A 13,356-nucleotide genomic window follows, 5' to 3' on the forward strand; every position below is an offset into this window, starting at 1 on the left:
CTGGATCTTCTCATTTTTCCTACTCAAGAAAATTGAAAACGTAATCATCCTAACTTTCTCTCTCTCTTTCTCTCTTCCTCTCCTCTTCCCTTTCCTTCTCCATCACCCCACCCCATATTTTTTCCCTTGTCCTCCAGGAACCTTCTGCATCATTTCACTGTGCACCTGCGTGGCTGGGATCAACTTTGAGCTGTCACGCTACCCACGCTACCTGTACGGACTCCCCGACGACATCAGCCATGGCTATGGATGGTCCATGTTCTGTGCGTGGGGGGGCCTGGGCCTCACACTAATCTCGGGATTCTTCTGTACCTTGGCCCCCTCTGTTCAACCTGTCCCGAGGACCAACTGCCCTAAATCCAGACCCGAGAATGGGACAGTGTGCTAAAAAAACAAACCCGTACACACACACACATATATATATATAAATATATATATAATATACATATATAAAACAAAACTAAATCAAGACGATGCCAGTGCCAAGAAAGAGTTGAGTTGGCTCAGGCACCTGCATCCCGCCAGACTTTGCGTTGCCTCATCACCGAGATGGGGAAAGTGTCCCCATCCTGTGGCTCTTCCATCAATTCCTGACTTTTGGCTTCATGATTTCCTGAGGACGGAGCGAACGGCGCCACCCGTGAGAGCGTCTTGACCCCCCACCGCTCACGAAGACCGGCGAAGGGACGGTGGCAGTGGTCTGAGGCAGCGCACACGTAGAGGGGGACGTGCCACCCACTGGGCCAGCAGGAGAGGACGCCACCCCGCCAGTCGAGTCACAGGCCGACAGAGCCCTTAGCTCATAGAATGTAACCACACTGTCGAGGCCACGTTCAGAACCACTTCTTCTCCTGCTCTTCCTGTTTTGGTTTCCTTCCCAGCCCACCAGCGACACACGAGGAGTGGCAGAGAAAACAAACCGAGAAGGGCGTTTTCTCTTTGCTGCCAGACTTTGGGACAAAGTTCCGGAGGTGGGAAGGGGAGAGAGCGTGCTGAGAGGCAAGATCCGCGTGGATGGAGGGACCCCTCAGCGGGTGCGCAGAAACCCAGTCTTACCTTCCAGCTGCCTTACCCCCAGAGAAGAGGAGGCCGTCCTGGCCCTGCCCCGCACTCCCCGGGCGGACTGCAGCCTTGGAGCAATGCTGTGACGTGTGCGTGTGCGTGCGTGTGCGTGTGTGTGTGTGTGTGTACGTACTTTGGGTGGTTTCCTTTTTTCTTTTCCACCTTTTAAATGGAAATAATTGCATTATGACTGTTGTCTCTCTATCGCTGTAGAGGTGTCACGGCCCCAGACGGAGGCCCAGAGACCCGAGAGATGTCACGAGGGGCAGGCCTCCCTGGGTGCCAGTTCTGCAGCCACCGATCCCTGGAGTGTGTGTGTATGTGCACGTGCGCGTGCGTGGGGCGGATGTTTCCTGAGTGTGGGGTTTTATCGTTTGTGTTGTATTTTTTTATTATTATTATTTTTGGTACAGCTGAAATTCCCAGAGGGCAGAACCAGGAACCAAACCACTGGGCCAAAGGACCCCGTGGTTCTTCACATTTGACTCTGCAGGACTCAGTCCTCTAATTTTGGAAGTTCAAGACACAGCTGGGCACAAAAGCCGTGAGAGAAGAGGGGGAACGCACGGTGCAGGAGGGAGAAGGAGTGTTGCCTCTGGTTGCTGTTGGACAAGTATGTATACCAAACAGGACTGTCACTCCCCATCATGGAAGCTGTCCTCTGTCACTGGACATCTGCCCTTTTCCTAGGGGTGACCTCTGTACAAATGAAAGCAAATGGGGCACATGCAGAGAGAACACCTTCGTTCCTGTGGGCTCAAGTTTGTATGATATTGTGTACATTAATGGAGAACTCTTGACTCTTTCCATCCTCTTCCTTTTCCTCTTGAGATTCAAGGCCATGAACCCCAACACAGCCGTCTTAGTGGCTAGCACCCACGCACAGGTGGGCTAAATCCACCCAGTGTCTGGGGCTCGCTGGCCCTGCGGGTGTCAGCGAGCCAAGGAGTCAGCCCGAGTGCTGTGCACGCTGTGGGGGCGGGGCCCCCCCGGAGTGGGCAGGGGCAGCTCACAGTGACCCCAGTGACCCTGCTGGCACTGAGCAGCCCCGGGGGGGAGCAAGCAGAGAATCCCTGAGCCGTTGTAGCCATGATCAGCCATGTAGCAGAGACGTCAATTGTGTCATAAGCAAACACGCTTTGGGAACTTTGCCAACCACTCAGCAGCCACGTCCTTGGTTTCATCCGCCTGTCTTGCAACCTGTGTTCCCACCAGCCTCCAGCTTTCCCCACTGCTGTCCACTTGCCTTCTCTCCCCTCTGTCCACCACCCGCATCTGCTCTTTTTTACTGCGTGGATGGATGTGATTCATATCTGGATGTGACGGGACACCTGATGTTACGAGTGGGCTCGAATGTGGGTCTCTGTGAGCGTGTCTTGCTGGTGCATTCCGTGTGCATTCCGTGTGCATTCCGTGTGCATCCCGTGTGCATCCCGTGTGCGTTCGTGTTGATCTGCACCTGCACGCGGGTGTGGTGCCCTGCTCAAGACTTCCTTGCCGGAGCACCGGTCAGCTCTGCGAAAGGTCCGGTGTGGGCGTGCCCTGGGTCTGGTTGAGCTGGGAGACGGCGTGAGCTGACAGGACCTGCTGTTAGCTGCCAACTGAAGTGCTAAGGATTATTTTTAAAGCAAAGGATTTATTCTATGGGAAGGGAAATAATTTTCAGGAAAACCCAGTTTTTCAATTGGGAATTTTATTTTTAATTTTCTTTGAAAAGTTAGATTTCTCCCTTAATGGGAAGGGCATACTTGGGCTTAAGGAAAAGTGAAGAAAAGTATCTCAGATTGAGAGGCCTTGTGTCTTCCTTCCAAGCCTCTTGGGTGGGCTGCGCTGAGGCGGGGACAGGCAGGGACAGGCGGGTGTCCACACGCATGTTTGAGGCAGAGGGCTTGTCTGTACAGAGCAGACCTGAATCCCAACTGTTTCACAGTTACAGGAAAGTGGGGGGGAAATTCTATATGAGATAATTTGCTATGAACCATTTAAATTTTTCATAAATAACCATGCTTGAGGACACTGGCTCCCAGACTTATCATTAATTATACCCTTTTTAAAAAAAAAATTCCATATTTTCCATAAATAGATCATCTGGCCTATCCAATGACTTATCTTTGTGACAGACCTTTAACAAAGCTTATTGCATCTTCTTGAAACCTTGAGCATCCCTGGAATGTTAGGAAGACTCCCAGGATAGACGTGAACCACCTGGGCTCCACTCACTGTCAGCAGAGCAGGGCTTCGAGTGACTTTTTTGAGAGTGGGGCCCACTAGGTACAGACAGTCACACTCCAGGGTCTGGGCCTGCCGGAAAGCAAAACCACGCCCATCACATGGCAGGATGGAGGCCACGTACAGAGGACAAGTCCCGGCCATTGGGGAAACTGTCCAGGTGACCTTGATCCCTTCAGCATCAGGGCTTGGCCACAGATTGAAACATGCAACTCCAAGCACTTACTGACGCTTTCTGGCTGTGAGGTGGCCAAGGAAGAGAGGAACCTTGAATTGCGAGACTCTGGAGGTCAGATTCTACTAACTCCAAGTCAAAGTACTCAGTAGCCCCCCTAGAACTCAGCCCCACCCCCAGGTCAAGTTCAAATTCCTTACAGGTGTATGGGTGCAAAGCATAGGAACATGTATGTGCTTTGAGCTCCATGCGTGTCAACCTTGAGCAAGGGGCCCATTTCAACTTTTATTTCCTTTTCCACCTTACTAGACTGGGGAGTCAGGAGAGTAGGGTGCCTACTACCTAAAGAAGGGTCCCATTTCTTTCTTTCCTCATTTTTGGAGTCACTGTTTCTACTTCTGTTTCCTTTTCCACTGTCTCCAATCACTTTTACTTTCTTTCTGCATCAACTTTGGTCAATTAAAATAATTAAGTAATTTGTCTCGAGAGAGGATCACGGGCTCCAAGCAGCCCCCTTCCCTGTTTGTTGCAGTTGTAGGTTTCATAAGGAGGTCTGTGGCTCTCCGGCATTCAAGTATAAAAAATCAAATCTGTGCCTCTTCCAGCTTCAACCCTCGCACAAGCCTTAGCCTTTCAAAGACGCTACCCTTTCAGCTTCAGGGATCAGGGAGTCACCCAGACTGGACAACTCCTCCAAGTCAAGGCAGAGCCTGCCTTGATTACCCAGGGGCACTTTGGTAGATTCTCCCACTGGGGCTGAGTGGTTTCCCCTAGTAATACTTGCTGTTCCTTTGATAGGAGGAGAGGCTACCCCGACACTCTGAGACTGGGTCCTACCTCTCAATACTCATCCACACGCATGTTAGGAGGCCTGAAACAAAAGCACCACGTGTAGCCGTCCTGATGTAATGGGAGGACGTACGTCTCCGAAGCTGCCCACCTGAGCCAAATTCAGAACAATGAACTCGAGTACATCACCCAGAGGCATTTAGGATAGACTCTATCTTCATCTGGCTTATTTGAGCATGTTAATTAACTGATGTTCAAGTAGCAGGGGGAAGGAGTGGGAAGAAACACAGTCTGGTCGTCCTTCAGTAGTGTGATTTGTATAGGATGCATGGTTGATTCTTTTTTTTTTTTTTTGAGACAGAGTCTCGCTTTGTTGCCCAGGCTAGAGTGAGTGCCATGGCGTCAGCCTAGCTCACAGCAACCTCAAACTCCTGGGCTCAAGCGATCCTCCTGCCTCAGCCTCCCAAGTAGCTGGGACTACAGGCATGCGCCACCATGCCCGGCTAGTTTTTTCTATATATTAGTTGGGCAATTAATTTCTTTCTATTTATAGTAGAGACGGGGGTCTCGCTCTTGCTCAGGCTGGTCTCAAACTCCTGACCTCAAGCAATCCCCCCCGCCTCGGCCTCCCAGAGTGCTAGGATTACAGGCGTGAGCCACCACGCCCGGCCTGATTCTTATAGTTAAAGTGAAAATATCCCCTCTGCTCCAGGGGCCAACCATCCCAGGGGATATATCCAGCCCTTCCCGGGGAAATATGATGAGTCAGAATAAGAGGTGATTTCACCACAAATAGGAATAATTGGTGCACACTGGCCGTGTTGTCTTCTGTGCCGTCCTCCAGCTGGTACATGGTCGAGTGAGGAGACAGACTTTTAAGCCGTCTCACCAGAGCTGATGTACACAAATGGTCCTGGTGTCTCTCTCGAAGCCCTCAGCTTCCTGGGCTGTGTCGGCTCTTTCCATTGGTCCTGCCATGGTGCAAACTGTTTCTTAAGCATTATTCCTCATTCTTAGAATATGTTATTATTGGCTATGGGATTTTTTTTTTCCTGAATGATACATGCTCATTGTAGAAATTTAGATAAAATAAAATACAAAAAAGACTAAAAGGTTGCTCATAATTCCATCACCCTGAAGCATCTGCAGTGTACCCAGTCATGGTGGCCATAACCGCAAAGTTTCCCCGATGAATGGTTGTCTCTGGGCTGGCAGTGGGGGCCCTGTAAACAGTCCACAGCCACAGAACCACCCTGGTCTGCACCAGGAGGACCCTGTGTTCTTGGCAGCAGGAGTACAGGGCTCCGAGGCCCCAAAGACAACAGAGAGGCCTAACCGCTCAAAGCCAGAGCTTAGTGGCAGGACGGAGCAGGGCTAAAAGATTCCTATTTGGGACTTTCTTGCTTTCTTCTTTCTTCTCGTTTTTGTTCAGGTGCCACCTCCATCTAATCGTGGGTGTGAGAGCATTGAAGCCAGAGTAACTCGCTCCTTAAGCTGCACTTGTATAACACAGTTACTGTAAATTTCATTTCAGCTCTGCACTAAAATGATTCGTGACTCTGGGCACTGTGTCTTCTCCATACTTGAACTTCCTCATCTACAAAGTGAGGATAGTGATAACACTTTACCTCATGGTATACTAAGGGTGACAAAGATATTGCAAAGTGATTTGCAAACAGGAGGCGTCATATGATTTGTGTGTGCGGTTCGAATCATCCTGCAGCAGCAGAGCCCCCACCGAGATGGAAGCTCCCCAACTTAAGCGCATGGGATTCTATTCTTCATTCAAGTCCCTCAGAGAAATTGGCTCCTTAATTTACTTCCCCCATTCCCAGACTTCCTTCCTTTTGTCCAAAGTCAATTTTGCAAGGAGGATACTTTATCCCTCTTAATTATTCCCAGAGGTGACAGAATGAGTAAACCATAGGGGGCAAATAGCATACATGAGCTAAAACAGTTAACTATTAACCAAGGCACCTGGTTGATGCCTTATTTTTTTTGAACAATCCTTTTGACATTATTTCTAGCTGTACATGCCCAAGTGGTAGGACCAAATCAGATTCTGAAAAGTTTTAATCTTTCAAGTTTAAGATGAGAACGAGGATCTTCTTTCCCTTGTCAGTCGGAGAAGGCAGTGGCTTCACCGAAAACCTAGGGGTTCTAGTAGGAAGTCATGTGGATGGCACCTCCACTAGGACATGCTCTGGGTGTGATCCTGTTTGGGAAGACAGAACCCTAGGTTCTACACAAGAAAAGACTGCACTTCCACAGGGTCTCCACACTTTCTCCTTTGCAGTGGATCAGGTTTCAATGCTAGGGTGAGACTTTCCCCAAGGGACCTCCAAGTCGTTGCTCTCTCTGTAGATAGAGCCCAGTGATGGGGGAACTACCCCACTGCAGGGGGCGTTTGTTCAGGTGTGAGGAACAGAAAACTGGGTGTAGACATGGGAGTTGCACAGCAAAAGTTCAAACCCGGCATCTCTCTGACAGACACCAGTCTGGGCACCTGCAGCTCCTCCTCTTCATTCCCAAGGGCCGGGTGCTGCCCCCGAAGGAACTTCATGTCCCTCTCTCCTCACCTGAACCCCACTGGCTAAGCTTTTCCTTTCTGGGTCACCCATAGACCCTACCTAGTCTGTGTGTGCTGGTGTGTGTGTGTCGTGAGCGTGATGATGCCTTTCGAGTAAAGAGCTGTCCCCAGATCATTCTCATACTCCTGTCCCGTCTCCACCATAGTGTGACTGTTTTGCTATTGAAGACTATCTGTAAAAATGTATAAATAAAAGTGGAAACTGAAAATGAAGGGGAGGGATATTGAGACTAAGCAAACGCAACGATGTATAGCCCTCAGTTTTCTGAGGGCTTAAGAGGACTGCCCCAAAATCCTGACTCTGGCCGGGATTTGAAGGGAGGGAAGCCATTGGCACAGGAGTATTTTTTCTGGTTGTTTCTCTCAGTCACTAGTGTCTGCTTAGAACTTTCTGTTCTAAAAGTTTTTGCCTTTAAAGTAAAATATATTTCCCAAAAAGTAAAATCAAATGATCAAAGTCTGGAGGGTCATGGCAAAGGTCAATGCAAAGACCTGATTCTGGGGTGGCGTTAGTAGCTTTGTCCCTGGCTCACTGGTGGCCTCGGGCGAGTCTTGTTACCTCACCGCGTCTCCACGTCCTCTTCAGCCAAACAGGGAGCAGAGGGGCTTCTGGGGCTCCCGGGCTGCCAAGTCTCCTTGTCTACTCTGCTGCTATTTTTAGAGAGACTTTGAGCCCATGCTGGTGTGTGCTTACCGCGTTGAAGTGCGTTAGGAGAGTTTTTCTCCCTGCTATTCCTGTCCCACACGTTCACCCCTCTGAAAGTAACCTCAAGCTAACAGCCGGTTTGTGCTCAGAGTCCAAAGCCTTTTATCTACCTTTTCATTCTCAGTTGCCTTTTCCCACCCACTTTGACGATCTCATTTTACTATCGCTACTGACAGAGCTTTGCTGTGCTGGGCTTGGGTAGTAGGAGAAAGAGCATCAGAGGACATGGTGCCTGTGAATGGCTTTGTCATCTATGTATGACTCACCATACCAAAGTGGCTTGCGATGTCAGAGGCAGGGAGTCTGGCCGAGGGATGCCACCAAGTAGGAACGAAGACGGCAGTGGCGGTGGGGTGGGGGCAGGGGGCAGAGGGTGTGGGTTGAGAGTGGAGGTGAGACAAAGGGACCTTTGGAAGGAGAAATGGCAGAGTCACAGAGTGCCCTCAGCATGGTGGCAGAGAAGGATCCCCAAAGCAGTGATTGTGAAGTGAGAGGAAGCGGAAAGGAGGAGCAGGGAATGGGTGATCCTACGGCACAGAGAGCTGCCTCCCTGGGACGGAGAAGACTAGCTGCCCCAGAGAGGGGCTGCACAGCAAGCTTGGCCAGCGACTCAGCCCCCTTGTCCACCCTGTGGCTATAGGCACCTTCAATCCAGACTTTCCTCTGCTCTGACGGGCCATTGTGATAACCTATGGGACCAGCTTCAGGAAGCCAATTTAGACCAGCACCATCCGATGGAAATACAAGGCCATGTGGGCAATTTTACATGTCCCAGCAGCCACATTTTTAAAGGTCCAAAGAAACCGATGACATTAATTTTCATACTACATTTTCATCCAACATATCAAAAATAGTATCACTTCAGTATGGAATCAACATAAAAAATCACTGAGATATTTTACATTCTCTTTTTTCTCTCCAATGAGGTCTTCAAAATCCAATGTGAATTTTACTCTTAGGAAACATCTCAGTTTGGACCAGCCACATTTCCAGTGCTCAACGGCCACACGTGACTACTGGATGCCACGTAGGACAGCACAGACTTAGGCTCTTCATCAGGAGACTGGTGGGACTCCCAGCCCCAGTGGGTCACTCACCATCATAGATCTTGTCACAGCCGACGGAGGCAGGGGGCTGCACTGGCCTAGAGTAGAAAGCAGAGAGCTATGTCCACACTGCCGTCTCAGCCTCTGGAAGTTCTTCACCCTCTTAGTAAGAAGAGGTGGCCGCTGCTGTGTATTATATGTCCCATCTTCCCCACAGGGTGTCAGCGCTGTCCCTGGGCATGGCCCTGATGACCTGTCCCAGTCCTAGGGGCCAGAGCCAGGTCATGTTCTTCAGCTACAGGAGCATCAGACGCTCAGCCACAGCCCCCTTATCCAGAGGCCCTTTATCTTATAGGAGGGTAGGGGACAGCCAGGCCTTCTCTCTGTCAAGAATAAAGATCTCTACAACCTTTTGTCACGTGGTCCAGTCACCTGCTAAGATCATCCCACCAATATTTGGAGTCGTTTTCTCAATCTCCTAATTTCCTTAAATTTTTATCTTAAAGTCAAATGCTAAAAGGGAGATACATTGGGAAGAGCAGTGGCCGCAGGCAGACTGGGTCCCCTAGAAGGTGGCAGTGACGGTGACAAGTTCTATCCTTGCACTGGGACTTGGCTCACCATTGCCTACCTCTCCTCCCTGCCTGGAGACCTCCCTTAGAATTGAAGAAACCTCTTTTGTTTGGGAAAAAGACAACTCTAGAGCTCTTAGTGCAGAGAACAGATTGAAATGCAAGCGACCAATCCCTGGGCATTCTCACAGCATTTGAAAGAGCCAGTATGACAAGGTTTGATGTATTTAAAATATACCATTCTGAGCCCTGTGTTACTGAGCGGAAAAAAAAATGAGCTGACTTGGTGAGTATGTTTTACATATGGCCATTAGACAGGGACCATAGCCGGCAAAACTCTCAAACACCTGGAGTGTTTATGGCCCACCAGATTATTGCTCAGTCAATATCAATTTATTTACCTTTAATTTGCATAGTGCTTTCTGATTGGTTAGACAAGGAGTGGTGTGTACTGCGGGATTCTAACAACGCCTCTACCCTTGGAGGTAGCAATTCCTGTGGTTATTGGTGCTAAAATACGATTAAATATTATGTTAATTCGTTCTGATACGATGTGAATAAATGTGTTGTTTAATCTTAACAAGAATGCTACATCTTATCAGATCTATTGTACTGTCTGTTCCTTCTCATAATTAATTAATTACAGGAAAGGTGATCCAAACCAGATCTTGAAACTATTGTGATATTCTGAGAGGTGAATTTAACAGGGAAGTGGGAGGGGGGAATGAAAAGGGAAATTGCCAGGTTCCTGTGACTTTGAAAGGACTGAGGAAGCAGAGAGCATTTGGGGACTTCACTGAAACTGACTGCATCTTGCAATTTTCTTTTTCAAATTGGCAGAAATATTGTATTTCCATCGATTGAAGAAAAAAAAGTGTCTGGTAATTAAATGACTTGTTCATGGAAAAAATAAAAATAAATAATCTGTCAGTTGTGGAATGTAAACTGATTAAACAATTAAATAAAGAAGATCATGTTGTGTGTTTTAAACAATTGTGTCTGCTTGGGGGAAGGGCATAAGGAGGAAAGGATTGATGGAGAGCAGTGTTTTCCCCTTAGGTTTTGTATAGAAAAAAAAATACAACTGTTACATAGATTGCCAACTGCAAGCTCCAATCTAGAAGGAAATAGACAGCAAACATTTCAATCATGTCTAGGCCAAAGGTACCTACTTTGAGAGTTGGGTAAGAGGAGAAAATTGGGAAGGGATTCAGAAGAGAAAAAGAGGGAAACCACTGTTCTTTTTCTCCTATAACTAGCATTAATAACTTTTTTTCCAAACGCTTTATGAGATGTGGGAATTACTAGTTACATTCTAACTCCTCAACCCATTTGTTTCCTAGTTATCAAAGAAAAGAAATTTCTCTCCCAGTCTTCATCATCTTTGTCCTTAACTCAGAATCATAGTCCCTTTCTACCCATCTACCTCTTAGAAGTTTCTGGCTCACACCCAGGTGGGAAAGCCAGGGAGGAAGGGAAGTTGGTCGGAGGCAAGGCTTCCTAACGGGCAGTATTTCTCCATCGGCATCTCTGGTTTTCAGCGAAAGAAACTGGCCGTGTCTGATGTAAGAGGGAAGGGCATGTACCGATGAGACGTGTAGCTGGAAGCTGTAGGACGCCGGGCTGGGAGAAATGGGCAGCTGAGTGCCAGAATCACATTCCAGGCCAATCCAGAACCACTATTGGCCTCTGGACACCACAGCCTGCCCGGCTGCTGCCACTGCCCCGAGACTGTATGTCTCTGCCTTTGCTGCCAGCGCCACCAGAATGAATCCCCAGGTCCCTTCTCCTTTCAGGCAGTAGCTCCAGTGTCAGAATCCCAGGTGGGTGCAACATCGAAGGGGGCTGGAAAAACAGAGTCTTTTAATTCTTTCTGCTGGGGGGTGAGCTCTGCCTCCCACCAAGATGCATAGAGTAGACAATTCCCTAAACCTAGATGCTGGGCAGCTAAAAGGGGAAATGTCCACTAGAAGTGGGAGGTCTGAGGGAGGGAAGGGTTCCGGAATTAACAGCTATACTGCTGCACCCCCGGTGGTAGATCTGAATAGTAGTCGAGTGGGTGTGGCATAAATCATGACAGTCATTCGTGTCATGGCTACTGTCCTCTGCAGGAGGGTATGCACAGTGCTGGGCATTGACAAGAAGACCTGCAGGGATTTGGTCTGACACAGGAACGCCAATATCAGCTGTGGAATTGAGGGAAAAGAGGCATCCTGGAGGTAATGGAGATGCACAGGAAAACATTTCAAAATTAGGTGTAGGTCAAAGGTAGGTGCCAAATAGAATAAATGAGGGAAGGTTCTAGAAATGGAGAAGAACTTTAGGAAAGGAGAGTGCAGAATCCTGAGAGTGCCCCACCACACCCATTTTGGAAGGAATGTCCCAGCAAGAGAGAGAGAATGGGAACACCACCGATGTTAGGAACAAGCTGACCTTCAGCCCTTGGTCCTTCCAGGGAAAGTAGGTGGAATTAAAGAGCTTCTGCCCTGGCCGGGGCAGGGTGGGGAAGACGCTCTCACTGGGTCTCAGGACTTTTGTGCTGCATTGCCTGGGGTGGGTGGAGTGGCCAGCAGCTATCTAAGGCAGAATAGCCCGTGCCCCGTAGACAGCCTGGGGTGAGCCAGAAAGAGACAAACATCTGTTCTCCTTTCTCCAGTGAAGCACAACTTTGATTTCTGTGTCTTTGATGAATTATGCAGTCCGCAGAGTTTAGCAGACAACTGGGTTTGTGGGAAACACACCTACTTCCCCTCACCTCAGCCCCAGCACCTCTGGACGCAGATATCCCCCCAGCGAGAGCTGTTAAATAATTGCAGAAGGGGCCAGGCGCAGTGGCTCACACCTGTAATCCTAGCACTCTGGTAGGCTGAGGCGGGTGGATTGTTTGAGCTCAGGAGTTCGAGACCAGCCTGAGCAAGAGTGAGACCCCGTCTCTACTGAAAATAGAAAGAAATTAATTGACCAACTAAAATACATAGAAAAATTAGCCAGGCATGGTGACCCGTGCCTGTAGTCCCAGCTACTCGGGAGGCTGAGGCAGGAGGATCGCTTTAGCCCAAGAGTCTGAGGTTGCTGTGAGCTAGGCTGATGCCACGGCACTCTAGCCCCGGCAACAGAGTGAGACTCTGTCTCAAAAAAATAATAATACTAATAATTGCAGAAGGGCAGCTCCAAGTTCTGTAACCAAATTCCCCAAATACGCAGGGTGACCCATGGAGGGGCACTCTCCCCAGGGAGGCTTTCTTCCCTGAATGCCCACTGGGGGCGGGCTGAGTGCCCTTTCTCTGGCGCCATGGTCCCATGCTGTGTCTCTCTCATGACACTGTGCACTTCCAGATGAAATTAGTGTTTTCCTTGGGATTGCCTCAGAAACCAAGTTGTCCTGAAGAGCAGGGATTCTGACTTACTCAGCTCTGCATCCCAATGACTGGTGTGTGGCAAGCACTCAGTAAGTACTTACTGAACTGAGCCAAACTAAAGTTGTCACCCATCCACCCCCTCAAATTGGTCCTTAATGCCTGGTGTTGAATTCTTCTTTAAGTGTTGCTGGGGGTCCCTAAGAGCCCCCTCAGACTGGATGACTTGAAGGGCTGATAGCACTCAGAGAAGCTGTTATGTTCAGGGGGACAGTTCATTACACTGGAGGAATGCAGATTGAAATCAGCAGAGGTAAAGGGCACATAGGGCAGAGTTCAGGAGAGACCGGACACAAGCGTCCAGGTGTCCCCTCCAGTGGATTTGTATGGGCAGCACTTAATTCTCTGTGACAACAGATGAGGAGTATTAGCAACCAGGGAAGCTCACCTAGCCTTGGCGTCCAGGGGTTTATTGGGGGTGGGGAGTCAGTCCTGTAGGCATGGAGTGCCCATGTGGCTCACCTTAGTTGCTCAGTCTCCAGCCTGCCAGAGGTCAAACTGATACCCCAGGGCCAGTGTTTCCACCATCAATCACATCGTTAGCACAAACTATCTAGCATAACTCAAGATAAACCACAGAAGCGAAGGCACTCTCTCATCAGGCAGGGTACTCCAAGGACTTGAGGTTTTCTCCCAGGAGCCAGTCAAGGGCCAGAACTTCCCTTGGAATGTGCAGGGTTGGGACAACCCAAGCCTGCTGAGTCAACTCTCTACTGCACACTAAGCTGTGTGATGAGTTAGAGCAAACAAAACACATTTCCTGTCCACATT

General features: G+C 49.1%; 1 protein-coding gene across 1 annotated transcript in view; it reads left to right on the forward strand.

Annotated features, from left to right (window-relative positions):
- Window positions 1-11,873, forward strand: part of TMEM178B (transmembrane protein 178B) — a 365,013-nt gene extending 353,140 nt beyond the window's left edge. The window contains exon 4 of the mRNA XM_012768027.3: window positions 138-11,873. Coding sequence (XP_012623481.1) covers window positions 138-388 — 251 coding nt within the window. The 3' untranslated portion in view covers window positions 389-11,873. The remainder of the gene's footprint in view (window positions 1-137) is intronic.
- Window positions 11,874-13,356: the final 1,483 nt, after the last annotated feature.

The sequence above is a fragment of the Microcebus murinus genome, chromosome 9 (genome assembly GCF_040939455.1).
Source record: "Microcebus murinus isolate Inina chromosome 9, M.murinus_Inina_mat1.0, whole genome shotgun sequence".
NCBI lineage: Eukaryota > Metazoa > Chordata > Mammalia > Primates > Cheirogaleidae > Microcebus > Microcebus murinus.